The 25,632-nt window shown below is 44.3% G+C and overlaps 1 protein-coding gene across 1 annotated transcript in view; it reads right to left on the bottom strand.

Annotated features, from left to right (window-relative positions):
• sema3c (sema domain, immunoglobulin domain (Ig), short basic domain, secreted, (semaphorin) 3C) overlaps positions 1 to 25,632 on the bottom strand; it is a 68,663-nt gene that overhangs the window by 12,343 nt on the left and 30,688 nt on the right. Inside the window, exons 4-12 of the mRNA XM_083757975.1 lie at positions 23,205 to 23,267; positions 18,580 to 18,699; positions 12,813 to 12,903; positions 9,525 to 9,644; positions 8,389 to 8,531; positions 7,663 to 7,777; positions 6,144 to 6,213; positions 2,164 to 2,308; positions 963 to 1,185 (exon numbers count right to left, since the gene is read on the bottom strand). Coding sequence (XP_083614101.1) covers positions 963 to 1,185; positions 2,164 to 2,308; positions 6,144 to 6,213; positions 7,663 to 7,777; positions 8,389 to 8,531; positions 9,525 to 9,644; positions 12,813 to 12,903; positions 18,580 to 18,699; positions 23,205 to 23,267 — 1,090 coding nt within the window. The remainder of the gene's footprint in view (positions 1 to 962; positions 1,186 to 2,163; positions 2,309 to 6,143; positions 6,214 to 7,662; positions 7,778 to 8,388; positions 8,532 to 9,524; positions 9,645 to 12,812; positions 12,904 to 18,579; positions 18,700 to 23,204; positions 23,268 to 25,632) is intronic.

Here is a 25,632-nt window from a genome sequence, read left to right as displayed (position 1 = left end):
CACTTTATAATTAAAGTCAATGTAAGAAGAAGAATAGAAATATCTTATTAGAATCAGGGTCATCACTTGATTATTAATTATGATTATTGCTGACTATAGGGTGTGGTGCCAGTTGTGGCATCGGCCTCCTCGGGGAACGATGCAGTGAAGTCAGGAACGCATGCATGCCCCTCCGGGTTATACAACATGCCTCTTGGGCATAAAAGGGACACAGGACAGACAGACGGACGATTAAAATGGGTGCTATGGCACGGGTATTGCATACTAGGACCATGCATTCCTGATTTTCATTGTTCCCAAATTGCATTTTTCTCAAGTAGGCCACAGGTCTAGTTTAGTCTTAGGGCAGATTCACACTGAATCCGATTGAATGGAACTGTTCCCGAATATGATTGCCTGGTCCCCGCTGGCGCCATGATTCACATTGGCCTGTTGGTACGGATGGCTTTCACATTGCATCGATCCGTATGCGAGTACACTTCAAATCGGTCCCGAGACTATACGGTCCCGGGAACCGGCAGCGTTCATACACTACCACAACTGCCAAGTGGTCCGAAGTGCGCACCGGGGAACATAGTGTGAATCTGTCCTTAGTCATCATAGCTTGGTTTTTAATTAGTTTCAGTGGGAAAGAAAAAAGGTTGTTGGCCTGGGCCACATGGCTCAATGGTCCAGGCACTTTGGCTGGTAATCCAGTCACAGTGTGCCGCGTGTTCGACTCCCGATCCCGACGGCCTTTACTGCATGTCTTCCCCCCCATCTCTCTCCCCATTTCCTGTCAGCCTACTGTCTGTCCCTCCATAAAAGATATAAATATAAAAAAAATAAATAAATAAAAAAAAAGTAGTCGACAAACATTTTTCGTCATAGTTTTAGTTGATGAAATCAACACTGTCTGGTATGTGTGTGTGCGCGAGCGAGCGTGCGTGCGTGTGTGCGTGTTTTCGGGGGCAGGTCCGTACCTGTGCCGAGGAAGAGGACGTGGTAGTTTCCGTCGGCGGCCATGACCTGGTCCACGGCCACCGTGGTGTACTTGTAGTCGGCGTTGGTTCGGACCACCAGGGGGCGCCGTCCCATGGGGTAGATGGGGTTGAACATCACGGGGTGGTTCCTGACGAACGTCACCACGTCGTCGGGGAACTCCTTGGTCGTGCGGATGTCTGGGGTGAACGCTCCACCGGGACACTGTTAGAGACACACAGTTACAGACCATTGAGACCGGGAACGCATCTGTGTCACCTTTTAACCCATTTTGGGCTGAGGTAGATTAAAAAAAAGGCTTCAAAATCCCCCAAAAAATCTGAAAAATGTTTTACTGGGTGGCACGCTATGAGCTTGTAGATCTGCTATTTTTCAATAGCTACATATTGTTAACATAATGTTAACAATGTTTAAAACACCAGAAGGGGCCCAGGCGGTGGCGTAACCGTCTGGGCACCCGACTGGTAATCCAGTCGCAGTGTGCCGCGGGTTCGACTCCCGAGCCAGGCTTTACTGCATGTCTTCCCCCATCTCTCTCCCGTTTCCTGTCAGCCTACTGTCTGTCCCTTAAAAAAAAAACAATAAAAGGCGTAACCCGCAAAAACACATCTTAAAAAAAAAAGTTTTTAAGTTTTTAACTCATATCTTTGCTTCTGTGGGGGGTCCCTGCAATAACATATTTTCAGATGGGGGTCGGCGGCCAATTACATATCATTTTTGGGGTCCTTGACATGAAATAGTTTGATAACCACCTGTTTTGTTGAATTGTGGTCTCAGATGCGCATAACTAACAATAGATGACAATAGATGTATTTTCATAACAAAGTCTAAAAAAACCCCCACCATTTTAATTACTTCCGAACATTTGGTGAAAACCGATGATCTAAAGCTCACAGGAGCTATTTTCAGCAATGAAAAAATATCTCTGATGTGTAGGGTTTTTTTTTTTTTCTTAACCCATTCTGAACGGGAACCCCTTTTGCTGTTTTAACTAAGCATTATGTTATACTTTAGCTATTGAAAAATAGCAGATCTACAAGCTCATAGCGCGCCACCGAGTGGCGCGCTACAAGCTTGTAGGTCTGCTATTTTTGAAACATCGTGAAAATGCGGCACAAATCTTTGAATATATATTCTTTCAGAAGACTTTTGGTTACATGCATGACCCTGAAGTGAACTCACCGTCCCGGGCCTGGGATAGGGGATGCGGCCCTGGAAGGCTGCCCACTGGAAGTTGGGCCCCTCCCTGTGAGCGAAGGGCCCGTTGAAGACCGTGAGGATGTCGGCCATGTTGTACACGCACACTGCTGATCCTTTAAAGACGGAGCTGAGGACATGAGACATACACAGTACACACAAAATGTCAGTCGTCCGTACTTGCGCACATGTTGAGAAAAAGAGGGACCAGCTAAATGGTGGCTTAAGTGTAGCTACAGTGTAGTGAATTGTCCTCACTAGACCTGTAAGTGCCCGTCGGCCACCGGCCTACTTGAGAGCGATGCAACTTGGGAACCTAATAATACCCGCTGTCAAGTTGTCATAGCACCCGTTTTATCTATCTATCTGTGTCCCACATAGAGATCTCTGTATTTGTATGTCTGTCTGTGTGTGAAGAGTGCAAACTGACTGTGAAAAGTGGAGTGGTTAAGTAATCAATTTGCAGGTGTGGGGTTGCCATGGCAATCGATTGGCTGAGGCAGAGGCTGGAAAATTCACAGGTGACGGGATTTAGGCTGATTAGGCCTAGCTGGCAGAGCTGACCAGAGACTTTTCGGGTGGTTCTGGAGAACCATGGCTCCGACCAACTCGATACCGGGCACTGCACTTCCTGCTGGGGGGTGGAACGTGTGTGTCGAATGTGAAGTCGGTGGGGTGAACGGTTCTCGAGTTACGTGCATTACAACCGTACACGCACACACGCACGCAGACACACAGAGATGTGGCACATTTATAATTATAGTAGGATAATCCGGTGGTGTCCACATAATGTCGGTAGGTAAACCGATAAAAAAATAATAATAAAATGTTTTATTTATAAAAATAATATATATTTTTTTAATCCACTAAATAAATGTAACGGGATTGACAGTCCATGGGCACCTAAGAAAAAGGATACGCAATATGGCACCTTCTCCTCCACACACTGCTTATAACCGCCGAAAAACAAAGCAATATTTAACAAGTTGTTTGGCTTTGCTCTTTGTCATGAACGGGAAATGGTGTATTTATATAGCGCCTTTATCCAAGGTGCTTTAAATAGATTGTGTATTACATTCACACACACATTCATACACCTTTACAAAGATTGTGCACATTCACCCATTCACACACACATTCACACACTGATGGCAGAGGAAGCCCGGGTTCGAACTAGGAACTAATTGCGGTTCCTTTTCCGGCCACTCTACCCCTGAGTCCCCATGCGAGCAATTGTTAGGTTAGTCGTGGTCAGTTCATGTACATGGCCCAGGCTTCCAAATATCAGTATGGAGAATCGACATCTGTACCCAAAGTTTGTTATGATTTCCAAGTAACGGTTGGTACTGTGGTAATGTTTTATGTTTATCTTGAAATGGCCTGGTCCATGTGCGAGTCAAAGACACAGCCCACCTCCAGAATCAGGACCTCCTTGTGACTGGTGTCAACAAAAACAACATTGGGTGTATTCAGGATGCATGCATGATGCGCAGCATAACTAAACCAATCTGGTAACACTGAAACACTGAATGTTTGTACATTGCCGCGCACGCACACACACACACACACACACACACACACACACACAAAATCCTGGACCCACCCAGTTCAAAACAGCATCTTTGTTCCCGGACGCTGTCCGCGCGGACATGTCCAAGCGGATATGTCCGAGCCATACAATCTGGGCGGAACCCACGGCTGCCACACTCTAGAGGGGACACTCGAATCGTCCACTTCCCAGGGTGGAATCAAATGTGGGTCACTTAAAACCACGTTAGCACATAACAGAGGCTTTGTTGGCGGGTTACAGGTCACCCAAAAAAAAGTCTGCAGGCGGGAGGAAGAAATGGTGTGGAGCGATATAGGAATAACAAAGTACATTTGGACCTCAAAGACCCGACTGTTTGGTTTGGCTGTTAGAGGCAAGATTTTGTACACACTTTGAACTTGTGAAATGGGACATTCCTGCACAGTGAGTACTTTTACTTTTAGTACTTTAAGTACAACATTGTTTGAATACTTGTAACGGAGTACATCTACATTGCAGTATTTATACTTTTACCTAAGCTATTTTTACCTATAAACATTTGAGTACTTTTTCCCACCACTGGACGAAACCAATTGTGTTTCAGAACAGATGGATAAAATGACCATTCCTATGAGCTTGTAGATCTGTTATTTTTCAATAGCTAAAAGTATATAACATAATGCTTAAAACACCAAAAGGGGTTCCCGCCAAGAATGGCTTAAAGGGACATTTCACTTAATGTTAACACTAATTATGCTAATGACGTGTGTATACACATCTTTAGAATCTAAACCACGGGGTGCCTTGGACGTGTATAGGCGTCTTTAGGTCTTTTTTTATTGATATCAAAACATTTTCATGAAAATCAATTTTTATTTATACATTTGTTGGGCCTTTTCCTTCTTCAGCGATCTCCTTGTGTTTTGAGGTATGAGTTAAAACGTCCATTGTGAAAGAATATATTCAAAGATTTGCGCCACATTTTCACGATTTAAAAAAAATAGCAGACCTACAAGCTCGTAGGCCTACGAGCTTGTAGATCTGCTATTTTTCAATAGCTAAAGTATAACATAATGCAAATAATTCCTATGAGCCTGCCATTCAAGCCTAAAAGCCCATGATAACCAGCGTAATGTGTAGATTTGAATCCATTAAATGGATTCAAATACCAAATTTTGGTATTAAACATGTACTTCATGGAGTTATCATGGAGGTTGACATAATATGCAAGAAGTACACCCAAAGGAGATGATGGCACATTCGAGTGTGGTGGTTCCCAATCGTTCTATAGCTCGAGAGCCAAAAAGAGAGATTTGCTGTCTCTCCCCCGGGGCGGGACCCAAACTAGTGAAAATAGTCCATCCCACTGTACAAGCTCACAATGCGTCACGATATCGTATTCATGGTGTTTCTTGAAGAATGTAATACAATTCTTTTTGATTTCTGAAAACTTTAAGACTTTTTGTTTTGAAATGTTATATTCATCCATCCATCCATCCATCTTCAACCGCTTATCCGTAGTCGGGTCGCGGGGGGCAACAGCTCCACTAGAGTGCTCCAGACTTCCCTCTCCTTAATATAATTGTATTCGTTTTTAGGAAAAAAAAGAAGAAGAAATAAATCAACTCGCGAGATAAATAAATTTGGTCCCAAACCAGCGTTTCGGCTGAAAATGTCCCCGGGTTGATTTCAGATCTCGGGGACCCCCTCCCTCCCCTACACTCACTTTACTGTCATAATATACGGCAGAAATACAGAGATATAATCCACACCAGGCGGTGAGGAAGCTCATTAGTCACGGTGCAGGGAAATCCATGTGTGCACATAACGTTTCTGTGAGTGGCATTTATTTTCCTGGGCGAGCAAATGTAGGTAGAAGAAGGCACAATTCATCTACAGAAAAAAATATAGAATCTATATAAGTGGGGTACAAACGTTTGCCATGAGAAACTCATTAAAAAAGGATGCCATTTACCACCTTCCTACTTCAAATGGTAGCATAAAATAAGTCAATTTACTGAAATGTATGCCACATGTGTGTGTAAATGTGTCACAATTGATGTACTGTATGCCATTTAGGGATTTAAGCATAATATGATACAGTATAAGTACACCTGTTATTAATCAGGATCCAGGCCAGCCTGATACTTTACATTTTGACACCAATACATTTGTACGTTTACCCAAGGACATTTTGAATTCCGGACTTGTACTTGTACTTGTACTTGTACATCTACATTGCGATACATTTGCTTAAGTAAAACATTTGAGTACTTTTTCCACCACTGACATACATAGATATATCTTTGTATGTCAGTGGTGGAAAAAGTACTCTGGTGACCGTGCTAATATATATATTAGCACGCTCACCAGAGGCAGCAGGAACGTTGCGGTTTGCCCCTCGGCATCGTCATCATCACAAGGTTAATTGTCTTACCTGGTAGACGTGAAGACACCATACACCAACAGGCCCTGGGGCTGATCGGTCTCCAGCAAAAACACACTCTCTGGATATGGGGAAACAGTATGTGCACACGTTAAATGAATGAATGAATGCACACAAGCAGGCACGCTCACACACCGTGCGCGCCATGCTCTCGTTTCAACGAATGACTGTTCATTAAGCGCCCGGGCTGGAGCGACAACAACAGGTTGTATATGTGGTGTATACTGTATGTGTACAGCTAGGCGAAGTGATGGATGTACGAATTAATACATTTCCTTGTTGACATGGCCCAGGATGGAAAACAGGAACAAAACGCTGTTAGATCATGGTTTTCGTTTCACAAGAAGACAAGAGGTTAAGAAAACGATAGGAACTGACCAACAATAACACCGAAAGTGTTATGAAAAAATGCCAGCGAGAGAGACTTGTCTTGTTCCAAAGTAAACAGCGTAAACCTTTTGAGGAGGAACTTATATTGCCACCCTCGGATGAAAACCCCCAAGATGTTCAAAAAGCAAAGCGAGCTGCCAGGAACTGAATAAAAGGGTTCCTAGTTTATTTTTTTCCAGTTACTGTCCATGGACTCTGACAGAACACAGCGTGTTTTGAACAGCTTACATGGGTCTGAGCTGAGGGGCATTAAAACATGGGACATGTTCTAGGGACGTGTTCACTTTCCCAAACCTTTTTTTGTTCAAGAACCAAAAAATAAATGTTATCCCTTTGTGCTCCACCATTTTAATCCACAACGTGGCGCCCAGTGCCAATGAAATCCGCGCTATTATGAGCTTACAAAAACGCGTCACTTCCGCCCGCCTGCCCCCGAATTTGATAGCCGCCCATATTTGAGCCAGATTCTCATTACAGGGGGGTGCATCACCCGCGGATTGCTTTCACTTTCTTGGCGTGATCAAAGTTTAGACTTTTATAAGATCTCAAAGATGGCAGTTTGTGAGAATTTAACGTTATTCCGCATCCCTGGCCTTTATTGGGCTAATGTGTGAACTAGTGAAAAGAGCCAATCTACAAGTTTGTAGATCTGGTATTTCCACCATTTCTGAAAAGTGTTATTATTACTATTTATATTATACTATTTAAATAGTAATTAAAAATCACACCCGTGTGAACTGAATGGTGCAACTCCCCTCTCCCCCCTCCTCTCTCTCTCTCTCTCTCTCTCACTTTAAAGCAGGCAACAGTGCAGCACTGTCTCTCTCTCTCTGTTTCTGGCACAACAGCGCCCCTACTGGTACTCACAGTCATATACTGGTGCTCATTAACGTCACATAGGTGGGTGAACCAACACATAAGTGGGTGAACCAACACATAGGTGAACACATAGGTGAACACGGACATTGCTGTTCCTTGGAGTGGTTGCACCACTCAAAAAATACAATAGTAAACCAAAGAATAAAGGGATATTTAGTCGGGAATTGGGAAACTATAAGCACTAGATAGAGTACTAGACAGTACGACGTGTTCCCCCTTCTTCAGCGCTCACTCAACTCACCCAGCTCATCAAAGTGGGTCTCGGTACCGTCCTCCTCCAGGACAGAACACACCATCCTAGCCTTGAGGAAGGTGGTCCACTTGTTCACCAGGCTGCGCTGACCGCCAATGTCGTTCTGCAGAGCAACGGACAGAATGTGTTATCATGTTGCCTCAGGCATATGATATGCATCAAAGCACAGTATTAAGAAAGAAATTAGAGATACAGCCAGCACTCCGAAGTCCTTCTGGTACTTTTAAATCATATTAAAACCCACTTTGACCTGAGATCAGATTCTAAAAAATGTCTTCTACATCCTGACAGTTTTCTGAAAAAGCTACGTTTCCATGTCAGTCGTTCTTCGATAAAAATAATAATAGCAGACCTACAAGCTCGTAGAGCTTGTAGATCTTCTATTTTTCAATAGCTAAAGCATAACATAATGCTATAACACCAAAAGGGGTTCCCGCCCAAAATGGGTTAAGGCGCACGGGAAAAACAGCAAACACCGGCGCGTTTCGGCGTCAAACCTTCTTCGGCGTGTATGACAGTGTTAATTGTATTCGTGTTGTATTTTGTATTCTTGTTTTATATGTTACCGCGTTCCTGAATATGAGAGTAAGTCAATGGAATGCAACTATATGAACTGTTTTTTTTTATTTTATCTTTTCAACTGGTATTTCGTATTTATTTATGTTCGACTTCTCAACTATATCGCCATCATTCATATGATTCATTGACACGTACTGGACACACTCTGGCCACCATGGTGTGGATATGCTTAGTGTTTCCGCTGTTATCCGTCAGCCTCTCACGGAAGAAGAAGTACAGTTTGGTATCGTTGGGGTCCGTCCCGTCTGGTATCAGCTGGGCGTCGATGAAGATCGGTTCTACATGGAATAAAGCACATTGTGAGCAGTACTGTTGCCAGAGTTGGCGAGATCCTATACTTTTACTTCCACTCCATTACATCTCAGAGGCTAATATTTTACTTTTACTCCACGGCAATTTAGTTACTTTGTAGATTTTAATTGTTGTAAGTGGGCTGTGGCACAGCTACACAGTATTCATTTGCACAGATGTTCTTGATCAGGACCATATAATCTTGCAATGGGTCTGGTCCATGAGATTCGATACACCACCAAGATACCCGTGTACCTGTCTAGGTACTTCCTTAATGTAAACGAAGTCCACACCCACAACACCAGAGGGAGTGCAACCCCGATTCGGCACAAACAAGGGACTAAATTATTTTCGCTCCTATGCCACCAAAATGTGGAACGCCCTACCAACAGTCATTAAGACATGCGAATCCCTTGACTCCTTCAAAACCGCTCTCAAAGGGCACCTACGGATGGCTGCAATTCGAAACTGGCCCCCGTAAAATCTGAATCCGCCCCCCCCACCGTCCACCCTTTTTCCCCCTCACTGTATACGTTTTTTTTTTTTTTTTTTTTTTAAGATATTTTTTGCGGGACAGATAGTAGGCTGACAGGAAACGGGAGAGAGATGGGGGGAGGACATGCGGTAAAGGCCGTGTCGGGTTCGGGAGTCGAACCCGCGGCACACCGCGACTGGATCACCAGTCCGGTGCCCAGACCGTTACGCTACGGCCTGGGCCTCTGTATACGTTTCTTTTCCCTTTTTACCTCCTTTATGATGAATTCCTGTTCTGTTCTTTGACTATATAGAAGTGTCTATTTGTACGTCTCTAATGTTTTGATGAATTGAACAAGGTGGACCCTCTTGTAAACAAGTGTAATGCTCAATTGGGTCGTCCACTCACAGTCTTTGTATTGAGTTTGTGCTTGAAATGTACTGTAATTCTGCAAACTGTTAATAAATATTTCAATCAATCAATCAATCAATCAATCAATGCTCACCACTCAGCCACTTGGAGTTGTGCTGGTCCGTCCTCACCGCGTTCCTCTTCGTCAGGCTCCTGAAGATGGCAGCATCTGTCCCCATGAAGTCAATGTACATGCCTGAGAACAGCTCCTGGTCTGGAGAGAGAGAGAGAGAGAGAGACAGACATGCGCACGCACAAGCACACACATAAACAAACACACACACACACACACACACACACACACACACACACACACACAATGAAGAAATTATCCCGCCATCACCAAAGGCTGTGACAAGAAAAACAACCAATCCATTTCTCTTAACGGCCAATTTACGTACAGTGCCATTTCCCTCTGTTTAACACACGTCACTATTATACAACACAAAAATGCGGTGCCAGCTCTAATTTTACCCATTGATTAATTCATTCAGCCTGAGACTGTTTAAACAAAAAGGGAAATGGCAAGAGTAAATTCTGACGGCGTTAACGGTGGATTCATACAGGCAGCCCCCGTGCGTTTGTTTGACTGAACGCTAATAACCGGGCCGTGCACTCGGCACCTCCGCCGCGCCATGCCTTTTCATCATTCCATTGCTGCGTCCCTCCATCATAGCATTAGTTCCACACGAGGCCATGTGTTTCGGAAGACACGTGGAATGTAAGGGCTAATGGTGGGAGGGGGGGTTGTAATGTGGCCGGCGTCCAAGCCAGCCAGCCAGCCTGCGCTAAGGGGAGCGTGTCGACAGCCAGTGGTGGAGAGAAAAGAAAAGTACTCAAACGTTATTGACCCATTCTGACCTGAGATCAGATTCTGAAAAAATGTCTTGTACATCCTGACAGTTAGAAAAAGCTATGTTTCTATGTCAGTCGTTCTTCGATTTTTCCAAAAATAAAGCAGATCTACAAGCTCGTAGCTCTGCTATTTTTCAATAGCTAACACCAAAATGGGTTAAGTAAAAGTATCAATACTGCAAAAATAGAAATACGTTGTTACAAGTTAAAGTCCGGAATTCAAAATGTATACTTGAGCGAAAGTACAAACGTATTGGCATCAAAAAGTACTCACTCTTTGCCTCTGAGATACACATTAGGTGCAAATTCCTCAAAATTGTACATAAGTAGGCTACACAGTACTTAAGTAAATGTACTTAAGTACTGTACTGTAAATGTACATTTACTGTGTCGACAGCAGCACCCAGACAGCCTCGGAGGGTCACAGAGGCGCATGGAGGGGCGATACAATGCAAATTATAGAGCCTTTTATCTGAGCCAGACGCTGGCTGGGATTGTCAGAGAGAGAGAGAGAGGGAGAGGGAGAGGGAGAGGGAGAGGGAGAGGGAGAGGGAGAGGGAGAGGGAGAGGGAGACACTTGGGAGTGCTGTATCATCACTTCCACAGCACTGACATTGAACCCAGCTCTATTTGGCAGCCAGACACGACGACACAGCCCCCCTCCTCCAACCACCCCAGTGGTGGCAAAAGTATACTCACATTTTGTACTTAATAAGTAAAAGTATCAATATACTGCAGTGTGTAGAGAAAAGTCCGGAATTCAACATTTATTTATTGGGTAAAAGTGCAAAAGTATTGGCATCAAAATGTACTTAAAAGTACCACAGGTAGAACAGTAGTCATTCATGTGCAGTGTCATCTCAACTTGTCTCATCTCAAGTTATCGTCAACAATATTTTGATTTTTTTTTAGCTTGTGAGCTTGTAGATCGGCTATTTTCAAATGACTGAATGAATGATGGGGCTGAAGCGGTTACTGCATGTTTTGTATAAAAATCCAAATTTACAAAACAACAAGTAACTGATGCTGTCAAATAAACTGTAATGGAGTAAAGTACAATATTTGCCTCTGAGATGTAGTGGAGTAGAATTAAAAATATTGGAAATTCGGAAATGCTCAAGTACAAATACCTCAAAATTACCGTACTTACCGCTATAAGCAATAATATGTCAAAACTTTAATGACAATGATATTTATTTTTTGGTACTCAGACAGGCAAATTGAATGCAAATTGCGGCCCCTAGATGAGTCAGAGAGTAGACAAACACATTTTTGGGAGCTTTTTACTCATTGCTGGATTGTCTGAATACCAAAAAAAACAAACATACATATTATTGCTTATAGCAGGTTTAACAGTACAGGACAGTACCCATTCTAGGGTACTGTACCCCTTTTAGTGTTAGCATTATGTTATGCTTTAGCTCATGGCGCGCTATGAGCTTGTATAGGTCTGCTATTTTAGAAAAATCGAAGAACCACCGACATAGAAACATAGCTTTTTCAGAAAACTGTCAGGATGTAGAAGACATTTTTTTAGAATCCGATCTCAGGTCAAAATGGGTTAAGTCAATGTACTTAGTTACTTTCCACCACTGCGCCCCCCACCCTCCTTGTCCCACGCGCGCCTTGGTAACTTCTCATCCCTGTCCAGAGGACAGTAGTGCTGTAGTAGACAGGGTGCTGCTGCTGCTTACGGGCTGCTGACGTGACGGTGGGTGCTGCTCGGGTGTCAGAAAGGCGAGACGTGTGCGTGCGACGCCACGCCACGCCTCGGGGGCTTCGTCAAACAGCCACCCGACACCCTCCCTGTGACCGGCCAGCCGCAGATCAAAGGATCAACATGGCAAGGGGAGTGTGTGTGTGTAGCCTGACCCTGTGAGGTCATCAGAGATATGGAGGTGGTGGCGCTGTGGGAGAGCCATAAGACGGGACGTCTCGGTGTATATACACAATGTGCATGCCTGTAGGTGTGTAGGTGTGTGCGTGCGTGCGTGCGTGTACTGTACATACTAGGCCTGGCCTGCGTGTGCGCTCCGCGCACCCCAGAATCGTCTCCCTTCTGGCTCCCAAACTATGGAATGAACTCCCCATTTCAACTACAAGTGCAGAGGTCTCAATCTCCCAATCTTCCGCTGTAGTCTGAAAACTCACCTCTTCACACTTCATACCCCGTAAGGCCGTAACACATGCCGTAGCTCTTGCCCTGTGCCTTGACGACCTTGCAGGCGTACAGTAGGCAAGTAGGCGTATAGATAGCACGTTATGTAGACAGATGCCAGGTCATTATTGATCATTCTGTAGTGTTTTTAGTTCCAATGTACGGATGTTCTACTGTTCTACTGGTTCTTAGTTTACTTATGATCCTAGATGACTATTTCTATGCATGTGATGCATTACCTTGTGTTGTTCTTGCTTAAAGTCCCTCTGGATTAAGAGTGTGTGCTAAATGCCTAAATTGTAAATTGTCTAAAGTGTGTGTGTGCGTGCGTGCGTGCATGTATTTTACAGATGGAGGAAGCACACTTACTAAGCATGACGGAGACCGTGTTAACTTGGGGATTGAAGGAGCAGCGTCCTTTTCCAGATTCGGCTCTCGAGTCGATATGGAACACTTGCTCCTGCCAGGGAGGAAGTGAGGAAGCAAGGAGAACACAGGGAGAGACATTAAGCTTTGTATGGGAACCAGTCCAATGCAATAAACACAACAATAATATGAGCATACCAAATGTTCCACAAGGTAGCCCTGCCCTGTGTTTCCCTTCATTTTTTTGGCAGTGGTGTAAAGTAACTAAGTAGTTTTACTTAAGTAATGTACTCAAGTAAAATGTCGAGGTATTAGTACTTTGCTTGAGTATTTCCAATTATTTGGCCTCACTCACACCTTTACAACAGACTTGCTTGTTGTATGAGATGTATAGCTGATGCAAGCTCGCAATGCATTTCCAATGGGAGTCACATGGTTTGACACAACATTTGTGTTGTATGAGGGGGAGGGGGGCAGTCGAAACACAGCCGAAAGCCGTACAACAGCTTGTAGTCCAAAATGTTGTATCAAACCATGTGACTTCCATTGGAAATGCATTGGGGCGGCCATGACACTTACATCTTGCTTACATCTAGCATGCATCAATGTTGTATGCTAGAGCGAAAGGTGTGAGTGAGGCCTTTGACTTCTACTCCACTACATCTCGGATGCAAATGTTGTACTTTTACTCCACTACATTTATTTGACAGCTTCAGTCACTACAGTAGTTACTTTGTAGATTTGATTATTAGTACAAAATATACATTAATCACTAACCACTGCCCTATATACATTTTCGGCCATTTGAAAATAGCCGATCTACTGTACAAACTCACAATGTGTCGCGATGCAACACATTGTGAGCTTGTATTGTAACGGAGTAGTTCTATATTGCAGTATTGATACTTTTACTTAGAAGTAAAACAATTGCTATACTTTTTCCACCACTGCCTTTTGGTATGAAATATAAAATTCCCCTTCCTTTTTGGTATGAAGAAACACAGAGAGCCAGTCCTGGGCAATGGACCCAAAACTGCCTGCTACGGGACATTGAAAATTTGAAATCAACATTCCGTCTAGGAGGAGGAGGAGAGGGGAGAGCTGGGGGGGGGGGGGTTCCCTTCATGCTAACGTGTTGGATCGCTGCTATAGTTCCATCTCGGGTCTCATCTCCTATAATCCCACTCCCAGGCAGGTTTCTGCTGTATCCTTGGTGACTGTTGTATACTGTTGGGAATTTTGTGGATTCACCACTGGTTTCATTGGATTGGGTTTCATTTTTGGATTCATCTCAGTTACAATCCAGCCGACGGTGATGCAAGCCAGCCCCCCCCACTCCCCCCCAAGTGCAAGTGCAAGTGACATCAACCAAGGAACATTTCTTCCAGGAAACGTGATGCGTCTCTGACCTTTAACAGTGTCTGTTTATATAGACCTCTAGAGATGCATCATATTGAGTCTGGTGGACCCTGGATTCTGAAGTAAAAAAAACACAAAGTTTGTCCAAAATAACTAATAAGTCTCACTCACTCACACACACACACACACACACACACACACACACACACACACACACACACACACACACACACACACACACACACACACACACACACACACACACACACACACACACACACACACACACACACACACACACACACACACACACACACACACACACACACACACACACACACACACACACACACACACACACACACACACACACACACACACACACACACACACACACACACACACACACACACACACACACACACACACACACACACACACACACACACACACACACACACACACACACACGGAAACGCCAGCCTCCTGCCTTGTTATTCCAGCTGATCAGCGATGCGCGTTCACAAGCCCAATGGGGCCCATCATATACAGTGAGCCATGCCATCAACACTATCCGACCGCGACAGCTTGTTATACCGTATATTGATCGGCTGTCGCAGAGACGCTGCGCGGCACATTTGGGATCAGAGGTTTTAGAACAGAGCCGTCTGCCTGCCTGTCCGTCAACCCCCCCCCCCCCCCCCCCCCCCCACCGACAAAAGGCACTGCGGCGTATAGGAAAGAAAGCCTGATTGGGAGGTTCTTTTTGCCCATTAGCGGGCTTGGCAGCGGTATGGTCTCTCTCTGTGGCTAAAAGTTTTGCTCTTTCAGCGAGCACTTTTCTCCTGGACGAGTTCCCTCTCCCACTCTCTCTCTCACTTCCAGAGCTGTGCGGCCTGGCGGAGACGAGAGGCTGTTGTTGTTCCCAGAATGCACCCCTGGGCCCTCTCGCTCTGTCTGTCAGTCCCAGAACATGCAGGAACTGATGTGTAAAAGTCATGGCGACTCTGCCATGCAGCGAGTTATTTAATACCTTAACCCATTTTGGTGGCGGGAACAGCTTTTTGGTGTTTTTAAGCATTATGTTATACTTTAGCTATTGAAAAATTGCAGATCTCAGGGAAACTCCCCCCTGTCAGGTGTAAAGGAGACACTTGGACACTCAGGCATGAAGGAAGCATGAGTTCAAGTCTGTTGCTCTTAGCCTGGTTAATAAACCAGACTAATATCGCACGGACCGCGGGATATTAGTCTGGGGAGGCTCAGCTTGGATTTCATTTCCAGGGGGGGCGGGTTGAAACATTTTCTCTTTGACGCAATTGGTCAGAGCTACTGTCAGTCAAAGGTCTCAAGCATTGAAAGTCACTGTACCAAAGCCCGCCCATATTGCATACCGTGTCCCGATTGGCCGCCCAATTTCTCTGGTGTAGGAAATGGGCGTACAATTGAGCCTCTCCAGACCGTAATCCGCCGGCAGGCAATTTATTTTTGCCAACGGCTGATTCGGTCTGGTTTATTAACCAGGCTATGTTGCTCTCCCCTTGTCCCCCATATATGGGGACTAGGTTGGTGGAGGACGTGTAGAGCCCAGGATCACATTAGATGATTGACACAGGGATAAAAAATATATTTAAAAAAAGAAAAATTGCAGATCTGCTATTTTTGGGAAAATCGTGAAAATGTAGTGCAAATCTTTGAATATATTCTTTACAACATTTTTAACTCAAATCTTTGCTTCTGAGGGAGTCCCTGGAACAACATATTTTCAGCGGGGGGTCCGCAGCCAATTACATATAATCTTGGGGGTCCTTGTTTGAGAACGACTACCATGATTTAAAAGACATTTTGTAGAAGTTTCAAATGTGTTGAAACGTCCCACTTTTGACTGGGAAGGTTATTTGGATACGGCAGAGCATGCAAGATTATGATCCCATCATCACATTGGTTGTAGCACATGCAGTTCCTTTTTCCTTTTATGGTCTACCGCAGCAAGTTGTCACAACGTTGAACTCAGATAAGAGTGGAGGAGAAATAGAAGATATGGCCTAACAAATAAACACTAGACTCAAATGTTAACCCCTTTTGGTGTTTTTAAGCATTATGTCATACTTTAGCTATAAAAAAATAGCAGATCTACAAGCTCATAGCGCAGCACCGAGTGCCGCGCTATGAACTTGTAGGTCTGCTATTTTTGAAAAATCGTGAAAATAGTGCAAATCTTTGAATATATATATACGTTTTTAACTTGCTTCCGGTCCCTGGAACAACATATTTTCAGATGGGGCTTGGTGGCCAATTTCATATCATTTTTGGGGTCCTTGACATGAAATATTGAGCACCACTGATATAGAAACATGAGGTATTTCAGAACACTGTCAGGATTTAGAAGAATATTTTTAGCATCATGTCATGCTTTAGCTATTGAAAAATAGCAGACCTACAAGAGCTTGTAGGTCTGCTATTTTTGAAAAATCGAAGAAAGACTGACATAGAAACATAGCTTTTTCAGAAAACTGTCGGGATGTAGAAGACAGTTTTAGAATCTGATCTCAGGTCAGAATGGGTTGAGGGGGGAGGACTAGTGGCCAGTGGGGAAGAGACCGAGTAGAACCAAAAAGTAATTTTATGCTCGGTTGCATGCTGAAACCAGAAGATCTACAAGCTCACAATGCGTCACGCTGCAACGCATTGTGAGCTTGCAGATCGGCGTACAGTAAGTGTAAAATCAGGCATTATTACGACCATTACCATCAAGGCCCACCAAAATACATTTTAGTCGACAACGTCAACCGTAGATTTAGTCGACGCACTACCAGACCAACACGGAAACATTTCAGATGAAACTAAATGGAATTTAATTCAAAAAACGTAAATCAAAATTTGCTGTCAAAATCAGCACGACTGTGTCTATACCTCATATAGACATAGACACACACTGGACTGTATAGGCTCCACTGCCATACATGCAGTGGTGAAAAACGTGCCCGATTGTTTTACTTTAAAAGTAAAAGTATCAATAAAAGTCCGGTTTTTCATTATGCAGAATATAGCTTGTAGATCGGCTATTTTCAAATGGCCCGAAATATACTGTATACAGTATAGGGCTGAAGTGGTTAATGCATGTATTTATATGTTATATGTTACACAAAATATATCCAAAGGTCAGAGATCTTTTTGTGCACAGCTGCATTCTGGGACCTTACCATTAGCTTTAGAAACGGGTAGATTCATTGGTACTCCTGAGGAGGACAGAGTGTGTCTAGTGTGTGATTTGAAAGAAATTGAAAATGAAATTCATTTTTTGTTTTACTGCCCTTTATATGAAGAGTTAAGACATGTATTGTTTTGTAAGATGACAACCATCTGTGCTGGCTTTTTCTGGTTGGAGGACTATGAGAAGCTGGAGTTTTGTTTTGGGAGGGGTATTTTTGCTTTGGCAGACTTTTTATGCAAATCGTGGGAAATGAGGCAAAATGTTTTGTTTGTGTAAAAATGTTTCTTTTACACAATGCAATATTGAAGCAATGTTATGGTGTGTCCTGTAAGTCCATGTGGGCTGGGCGCCTTTGGTGCATGACACAGAAATAAAGAATCTATCTATCTATTTATAATTATATATATTTTTTTAATGTTTTTGTTTTTCAGCTTTCGCTTTTATTTTATATTTTTATAGAGAGACAGTAAGCTGACAGGAAATGGGTGAGAGAGATGGGGGGGAAGACAAGCAATAAAGGCCGTCGGGATCGGGAGTCGAACCCGCGGCACACTGCCAGACTCGGACTCAGCGGCCAAGGTGCCTGGACTGCTGAGCCACGGCCCAGGCCAATGCATGTATTTTTAATGATAATCGAAATCTACAAAATAACTAGCAACTAAAGATTTGAAATAATATTTGCCTCTGAGATGTAGCCGAGTAGAAGTAAAAGTATTGGATATCGAAACACTCAAGTAAAGTACAAATACCTCAAAATTGTACTCAAGTAGGCCTACTTCCCAGTGATACCTGGTGCAACCTATACGTTGTTCTACCCTTGATGCCATGTAGCAACATAACTATTTAAAAAAATTATGAATCAAAATGTGAAGGTTTTCAGAAACCTTAGGTCAGGCCATAGAAGGCGTTCCCAGATTCGGCCTCAGGCATCAATGGGTTAAGAAAATGTACTTCACAAGTAAGTGTGACTTAAGTGTGTGTGAGCGTGTGTTTTTTTGTGTGTGATACAGCTGCGCCCTCTGGTGGCGGGCGGGTGGTGTTACAGCGTGACACACACACACAGACAGACACAGATGAGCTAGGCAGGCTTCTATAGTAATCACTCATTGCGTTCGCAATGACTGCGTTCGCAATCACAGTATTCGCAATCACTGCATTCGCAATTACTTTACACCACTGCCACCCATGAACATATACCTCAGGCCTGCGGCCTCTGTTGACGTAGACACAGACTGGACTGTAGGCCCCACTGCCGCACAGGAACAGATGGGTCCGGTTGTATGGCTGCACCACACGGATGAAGTTTCCACAGCCGTGCTGCATGGGGGGGACGAAGAGACAAAGAAATTTGATTTTACTAGTCCATCATTTAGACAACAATATATTATTTTAGAGAAATAATGGAAATGACTTAAAATGACGAAGGTACTTTGGTACCACACCTGAAAGGGATTATATAGTTACCGTTGTTTGTCACATTATTTGAATAAATCTAATTGGGCTCATAAAATGTAGACATTAAACGTTGACATTTTGGTCTATTCAATGACGACATAATTGCAAAAGAAATATCACATAATTGTTCTCCAAAACGTGGATTTAAAGCTTCCAATGTAGACCAAGAAAACCAAGAAAGACCAAGAAAAACAATCCCTATACTCATGGCTTTTTCTTTAACTTTTTCAAAAGATATACTTATGTGCTTTTATTGACAGTAAGTCGAGGCTGCATTAGGAGCCTATAGCGGCGCTTTCAACAGCACGGACACAACAGAAGAGGCCTATTTCCTGTGTCTGTGCGGCATCGGGCCAGGTCTTGTTTATCACCCTTCCAGAATCCTATTCCAACGGGAGTATAAATGTACTGTAATCCAAGCGTATCTCTCTCGTTATGAAAGAGCCACACACGATTACATGCGGCACAATCATTTGAGGTTAAGCGCAGGAATCACGGACCAGGAGAATCCAGCTCATGCAGTGATCTCTCATCTGATCTCTCTCTCTCTCTCTCCATCACTGCTTCCGTCTCCATGAACCTGCCTTTAGGAGGGGCATGAGTGCTGGGCTTTGTGGGCAAATACTTAAAGTCTAACATTGTGGGGAGGTAGAAAGGATCAGGGTAGAAGATGAGGAAGGGTACAGGGAGGAGGAGGAGGAGGAGGAGAAAGGAGAGAGAAGGGAGGAGAAACCTCGAGAGGAGAGAACCCAGGGGGAACGGTTTAAGGAACTTGGCCATCGGTGTGGAAATAGCAGCTGTGCCGCTCACAGAATGCACAAAGCTCCGCCGAGAGCTGGAAAACAACTGCTTTTCCTCCATCACACACACACACCCATCTCTCCCTCTCTATCTCTCTCACACACACACACACACACACACACACACACACACTGACACACACATAACCTGCACACGACATGCGCTGCAGGCCTGCCCATATCCAATTTCATAATTTCCATAGCAAAAATATTATACGAGAGGAGATATCACGTCCCGATTTCCACCGTGTGTTTCCCCCGATCGGGACGCTATAGTCACAGCCTTCATATAACCCTGCCAGACAACGCAGCGAAATAGCCTCATCATGGCCCACCGTGTTCAGGTGGCGACCGGACGGTCGGTCAGGCGACACAGTTTCAGAGAGTTTAGAGAGCGGAGGTTTTGAGCGAGGAGCCAACGGATTTAATCAGTCTGGCGTTCTAGGTTAACCTACATTTCTCCTTAAATGCCACCCTCCGTTGCACAGAGAGAACGTGTGGTCTTTCTCTGGAGTCCACGGCGACCGCAACATTCTATCGGGGGGAAGAGGAACTGAATATATACAGATGGTGGAGGGTAACCATAACAAACGGTCAGGGGCTCTGATTCAGGACCCACACAAATCATAAAAAAAGTAGAAGCCCGGTAAAGGAAGGAATTAACGACCGCTTTATGAACGTTTATTGAAACATAACAAGAGAGAGAGAGAAGAAAAGAAAAAACCTTGAAAGGGAAGAAAGAGTAAAAAGAAAAAAAAGATGTAGGGGCAGAATTAAAAAGACAAAAAGCCACGCAGAGGCACAGTAGGAAAAAGTGAGTGAGAAAGACAGGAAGAAAAAAAAGTACAAGTGATAAATTGCGAGGAAGGGACCTGGCAGTGTGGTGCCGGTTGACAGAGGAGAGAGGGCCACCGAACGGCTCCACACAGACAGCTCGCCCAAATATTTGTGGGAGCCTGTCCACAACAGCAGGGCCATGACTCAAGGCAGCACAAATCACTGCACCGTGACTGAAAACAGCTTCTTCTCCTGCTCCTCCTAACATAATGCTTGCGTTGACTCCAAACCCCTCTTGGCTCCATTACTTTGGCTGTTGTTGTGTGAGGGGGGAGACGCGGAGACCGATGGACATGTTGGCTTAAGCGCTAACAAATTGGGCGTGTTGGTGGTGACACGATAATCTGTGGTAGGATGAGACTTTGCGGACCATGGCATGGTTGACTTCCAGCTTTTATTCGTGACATACAGCTCTAACGTGCGGGGAAAAGCTTGGTATAGCATTTGAAACTATATTTTTCTATACTGTACACGTTTTCTCTTTTTCCTAACCGTGTATTTGATGATTTGTTCTGAATAGATGTATATTTGTATGTCTTTAATGTATTTGATGTATTGAAAATGGAGGACTCTGATGAAAACAAGTCTTATATTAGTGATTTCTCTGGTTTCATCCCCTTAGTACCTTCCTTCCTTGAACTGTACCCATTCAAGCAATCCGTTAACACAATTTCAAAAGCATACCCCAGCGATATTAACGAGGAAGGTAAAAGACAAGTCAAGAGATAATTAAGGAACACACTCTATATACTCTGTGCAACAGCTGTTTGCTCTTGTCTGCTGAAACTCTCATTTGGCTCTAGTTTGAAGTGTAATCCCTGCAGATTTTGTTCTTTTTCAGAGTAGCCCAATTAGCGGAGAGCCAGAGCCAGAGGCACACTGACGGCATCAGTTCGCGGAGCTCCCATGTCTTCATAAAAGCCTTGTTTTTTTTGTGTTGCTTTTTTCTTGTGTGCTCACGGCTGCATCTCTTTTCGGTGTTTTAAACATTGTTATAATTTAGCTATTGAAAAATAGCAGATCTACAAGCTTGTAGCGCGCCACCGAGTGGCGCGCTACGAGCTTGTAGGTCTGCTATTTTTTTTAAATCGTTAAAATGTGGCATAAATCATTGAATATATATTTCAGAGCGAACATTTTTTACGAAAATATTTGCTTCTGGGGGGGTCCCTGGAACTACATATTTTGAGATGGGGGTCCGTGGCCCAATAGAGATAATTCTGGGGGTCCTTGACATGAAAAAGGTTGAGCACCACTGACATAGAAACAATGGTTTTTTCCGAAGAAATTATAGGATTTTGAAGCGTTTCTTTTAATCGACCTCAGTCTAAAATGGATTAAGAAAAAAAGGAAAGACACGGCAATATGAGCCGTGTCCAATTTGTGATGCTTTGATGCTGGTTTAATATTCCGTAGCAGTGTGAGCGAGGCCGGGCGCTCCTCCTCCCACGCCTCATTCTTCGTCTTTAGCAAACAGAGCCGATGCCAGGAGGACTCTGTGGAGTCAGTGTCCCTCCAGCCATCTGCTATACGCTACGTAGCTAGAGCCGCTACACATAGTCTCGCCTTAACAGACTGACTGTTGCCTCTCGGAACGCTTTCGTCAGACAGTCTGGGGAGCAACGGAAGCTCTGATCATGCAGTAAGATATAAAGCGGAAGTGGAGACTCATCTGCGTTTCTGTTTCGTCTTTACAGTCGCGCCAATTTATCCAAATATGAATAGAAATCACCTAAGCATAGCTTGTTGCTTAACCCATTTAGGCCTGACGTCGAAATAAAGAAAACGCTCTGAAATAATATATATTTGTACCGCATTTCTACAATTTTTCTAAAATAGTATACCTACTAGCTCGTAGTGCACGCTATGAGCTTGTAGATCGAGTCCCGCGGTGGGAGTTCTGCTCTGGTTTTGGTGAAATATTTAGTAGTTCCGGTCATTTTGTGGGGTACACAGGGGGCCACGCATTAAATGTTAATTAATCCAAAAACCTATTGTTGACCTATTTAGAAAATATTAGTGCAGCCTTCGTTCATTTTTGTCCCCTCTATCACACAGATCTATGTTTTTTGTGTCCATATCACTACGCCTCAAAGGCTATTTATTTAACCATACATTGTCGGATGAGGGCCGAAGAAAGGAATAGAAGTTAGAACACAACAGTGCGGACAGACCAACAACCACATGCGAGGACACTGCTCCAATCCAGACTCGTAGGAAACCACGCATGGTCATCCCTGACCGATGGACAGAAGGCCTATGACACTGTCGTACGATGAATCGCTATTCTCGCAAATAAAATCCATCCATCCATCCATCCATCCATCCATCTGCAACTGCTTATTTGTAGTCGGGTCGCGGGGGCAACAGCTCCACCAGAGAGCTCCAGACTTCCCTCTCCAGAGCAACATTAGCTAATCAGACCAGTGTGTGTCCAGTGGAAACCTCGTATGAATCTGATCTCAGGTCAGAATGGGCTTAGTAACTTCCTCCTGGGGGATGCCAAGACGAAGAGCTTTTGACGAAGAGCTTCTGGCTCAGCTCTCTTTTCGTCACAACGGTGCGGTGCAGCGACTGCAATACCCATCTGACCGCTCTACCGGCCACTGAACCATGCACTGCGCCATTCCCAAAATAAATAAATATTTTTCTTTCTTCCCAAAATATGGACGCCCATGGGGTACATTTGGTTAAAACAGGACATGTGATTTGATTGTTGTCAGTTCTCACCGTAGGGTCCTTGCCCGCCATTTGGCATTCCTCTATCTTGCTGGTGGACGCAGGCCAAAACACCTGCAGGGAAACAGAGAGGGGGCAGTTTAACTAGGGATCAGTAAGGAAAGAGACAGACAGACAGGGGGCAGTTTAACTAGAGATCAGTAAGGAAAGAGACAGACAGGGGGCAGTTTAACTAGGGATCAGTAAGGAAAGAGACAGACAGACAGGGGGCAGTTTAACTAGAGATCAGTAAGGAAAGAGACAGACAGGGGGCAGTTTAACTAGAGATCAGTAAGGAAAGAGACAGACAGGGGGCAGTTTAACTAGAGATCAGTAAGGAAAGAGACAGACAGGGGGCAGTTTAACTAGAGATCAGTAAGGAAAGAGACAGACAGACAGGGGGCAGTTTAACTAGAGATCAGTAAGGAAAGAGACAGACAGGGGGCAGTTTAACTAGGGATCAGTAAGGAAAGAGACAGACAGACAGGGGGCAGTTTAACTAGAGATCAGTAAGGAAAGAGACAGACAGACAGGGGGCAGTTTAACTAGAGATCAGTAAGGAAAGAGACAGACAGACAGGGGGCAGTTTAACTAGGGATCAGTAAGGAAAGAGACAGACAGGGGGCAGTTTAACTAGAGATCAGTAAGGAAAGAGACAGACAGACAGGGGGCAGTTTAACTAGAGATCAGTAAGGAAAGAGACAGACAGGGGGCAGTTTAACTAGAGATCAGTAAGGAAAGAGACAGACAGACAGACAGGGGGCAGTTTAACTAGAGATCAGTAAGGAAAGAGACAGACAGGGGGCAGTTTAACTAGGGATCAGTAAGGAAAGAGACAGACAGGGGGCAGTTTAACTAGAGATCAGTAAGGAAAGAGACAGACAGGGGGCAGTTTAACTAGGGATCAGTAAGGAAAGAGACAGACAGGGGGCAGTTTAACTAGAGATCAGTAAGGAAAGAGACAGACAGGGGGCAGTTTAACTAGAGATCAGTAAGGAAAGAGACAGACAGACAGGGGGCAGTTTAACTAGAGATCAGTAAGGAAAGAGACAGACAGGGGGCAGTTTAACTAGGGATCAGTAAGGAAAGAGACAGACAGACAGGGGGCAGTTTAACTAGAGATCAGTAAGGAAAGAGACAGACAGGGGGCAGTTTAACTAGGGATCAGTAAGGAAAGAGACAGACAGGGGGCAGTTTAACTAGGGATCAGTAAGGAAAGAGACAGACAGACAGACAGACAGACAGACAGACAGACAGACAGACAGACAGACAGACAGACAGACAGACAGACAGACAGACAGACAGACAGACAGACAGACAGACAGACAGACAGACAGACAGACAGACAGACAGACAGACAGACAGACAGACAGACACAGACAGGGGGCAGTTTAACTAGAGATCAGTAAGGAAAGAGACAGACAGACAGGGGGCAGTTTAACTAGAGATCAGTAAGGAAAGAGACAGACAGACAGGGGGCAGTTTAACTAGAGATCAGTAAGGAAAGAGACAGACAGACAGGGGGCAGTTTAACTAGAGATCAGTAAGGAAAGAGACAGACAGGGGGCAGTTTAACTAGGGATCAGTAAGGAAAGAGACAGACAGACAGGGGGCAGTTTAACTAGAGATCAGTAAGGAAAGAGACAGACAGGGGGCAGTTTAACTAGAGATCAGTAAGGAAAGAGACAGACAGACAGGGGGCAGTTTAACTAGAGATCAGTAAGGAAAGAGACAGACAGGGGGCAGTTTAACTAGAGATCAGTAAGGAAAGAGACAGACAGGGGGCAGTTTAACTAGAGATCAGTAAGGAAAGAGACAGACAGACAGGGGGCAGTTTAACTAGGGATCAGTAAGGAAAGAGACAGACAGGGGGCAGTTTAACTAGGGATCAGTAAGGAAAGAGACAGACAGGGGGCAGTTTAACTAGAGATCAGTAAGGAAAGAGACAGACAGGGGGCAGTTTAACTAGAGATCAGTAAGGAAAGAGACAGACAGACAGACAGGGGGCAGTTTAACTAGAGATCAGTAAGGAAAGAGACAGACAGACAGGGGGCAGTTTAACTAGAGATCAGTAAGGAAAGAGACAGACAGACAGGGGGCAGTTTAACTAGAGATCAGTAAGGAAAGAGACAGACAGACAGGGGGCAGTTTAACTAGAGATCAGTAAGGAAAGAGACAGACAGGGGGCAGTTTAACTAGGGATCAGTAAGGAAAGAGACAGACAGACAGGGGGCAGTTTAACTAGAGATCAGTAAGGAAAGAGACAGACAGACAGGGGGCAGTTTAACTAGAGATCATTAAGGAAAGAGACAGACAGACAGACAGACAGACAGACAGACAGACAGACAGACAGACAGACAGACAGACAGACAGACAGACAGACAGACAGACAGACAGACAGACAGACAGACAGACAGACAGACAGACAGACAGACAGACA

Source organism: Protomyctophum parallelum, assembly GCF_964188405.1.
Source record: "Protomyctophum parallelum genome assembly, chromosome: 22".
Taxonomy (NCBI): domain Eukaryota; kingdom Metazoa; phylum Chordata; class Actinopteri; order Myctophiformes; family Myctophidae; genus Protomyctophum; species Protomyctophum parallelum.
Note: the sequence above shows the minus strand (reverse complement) of the source record. Positions and strands in the feature narration are given on the sequence as shown.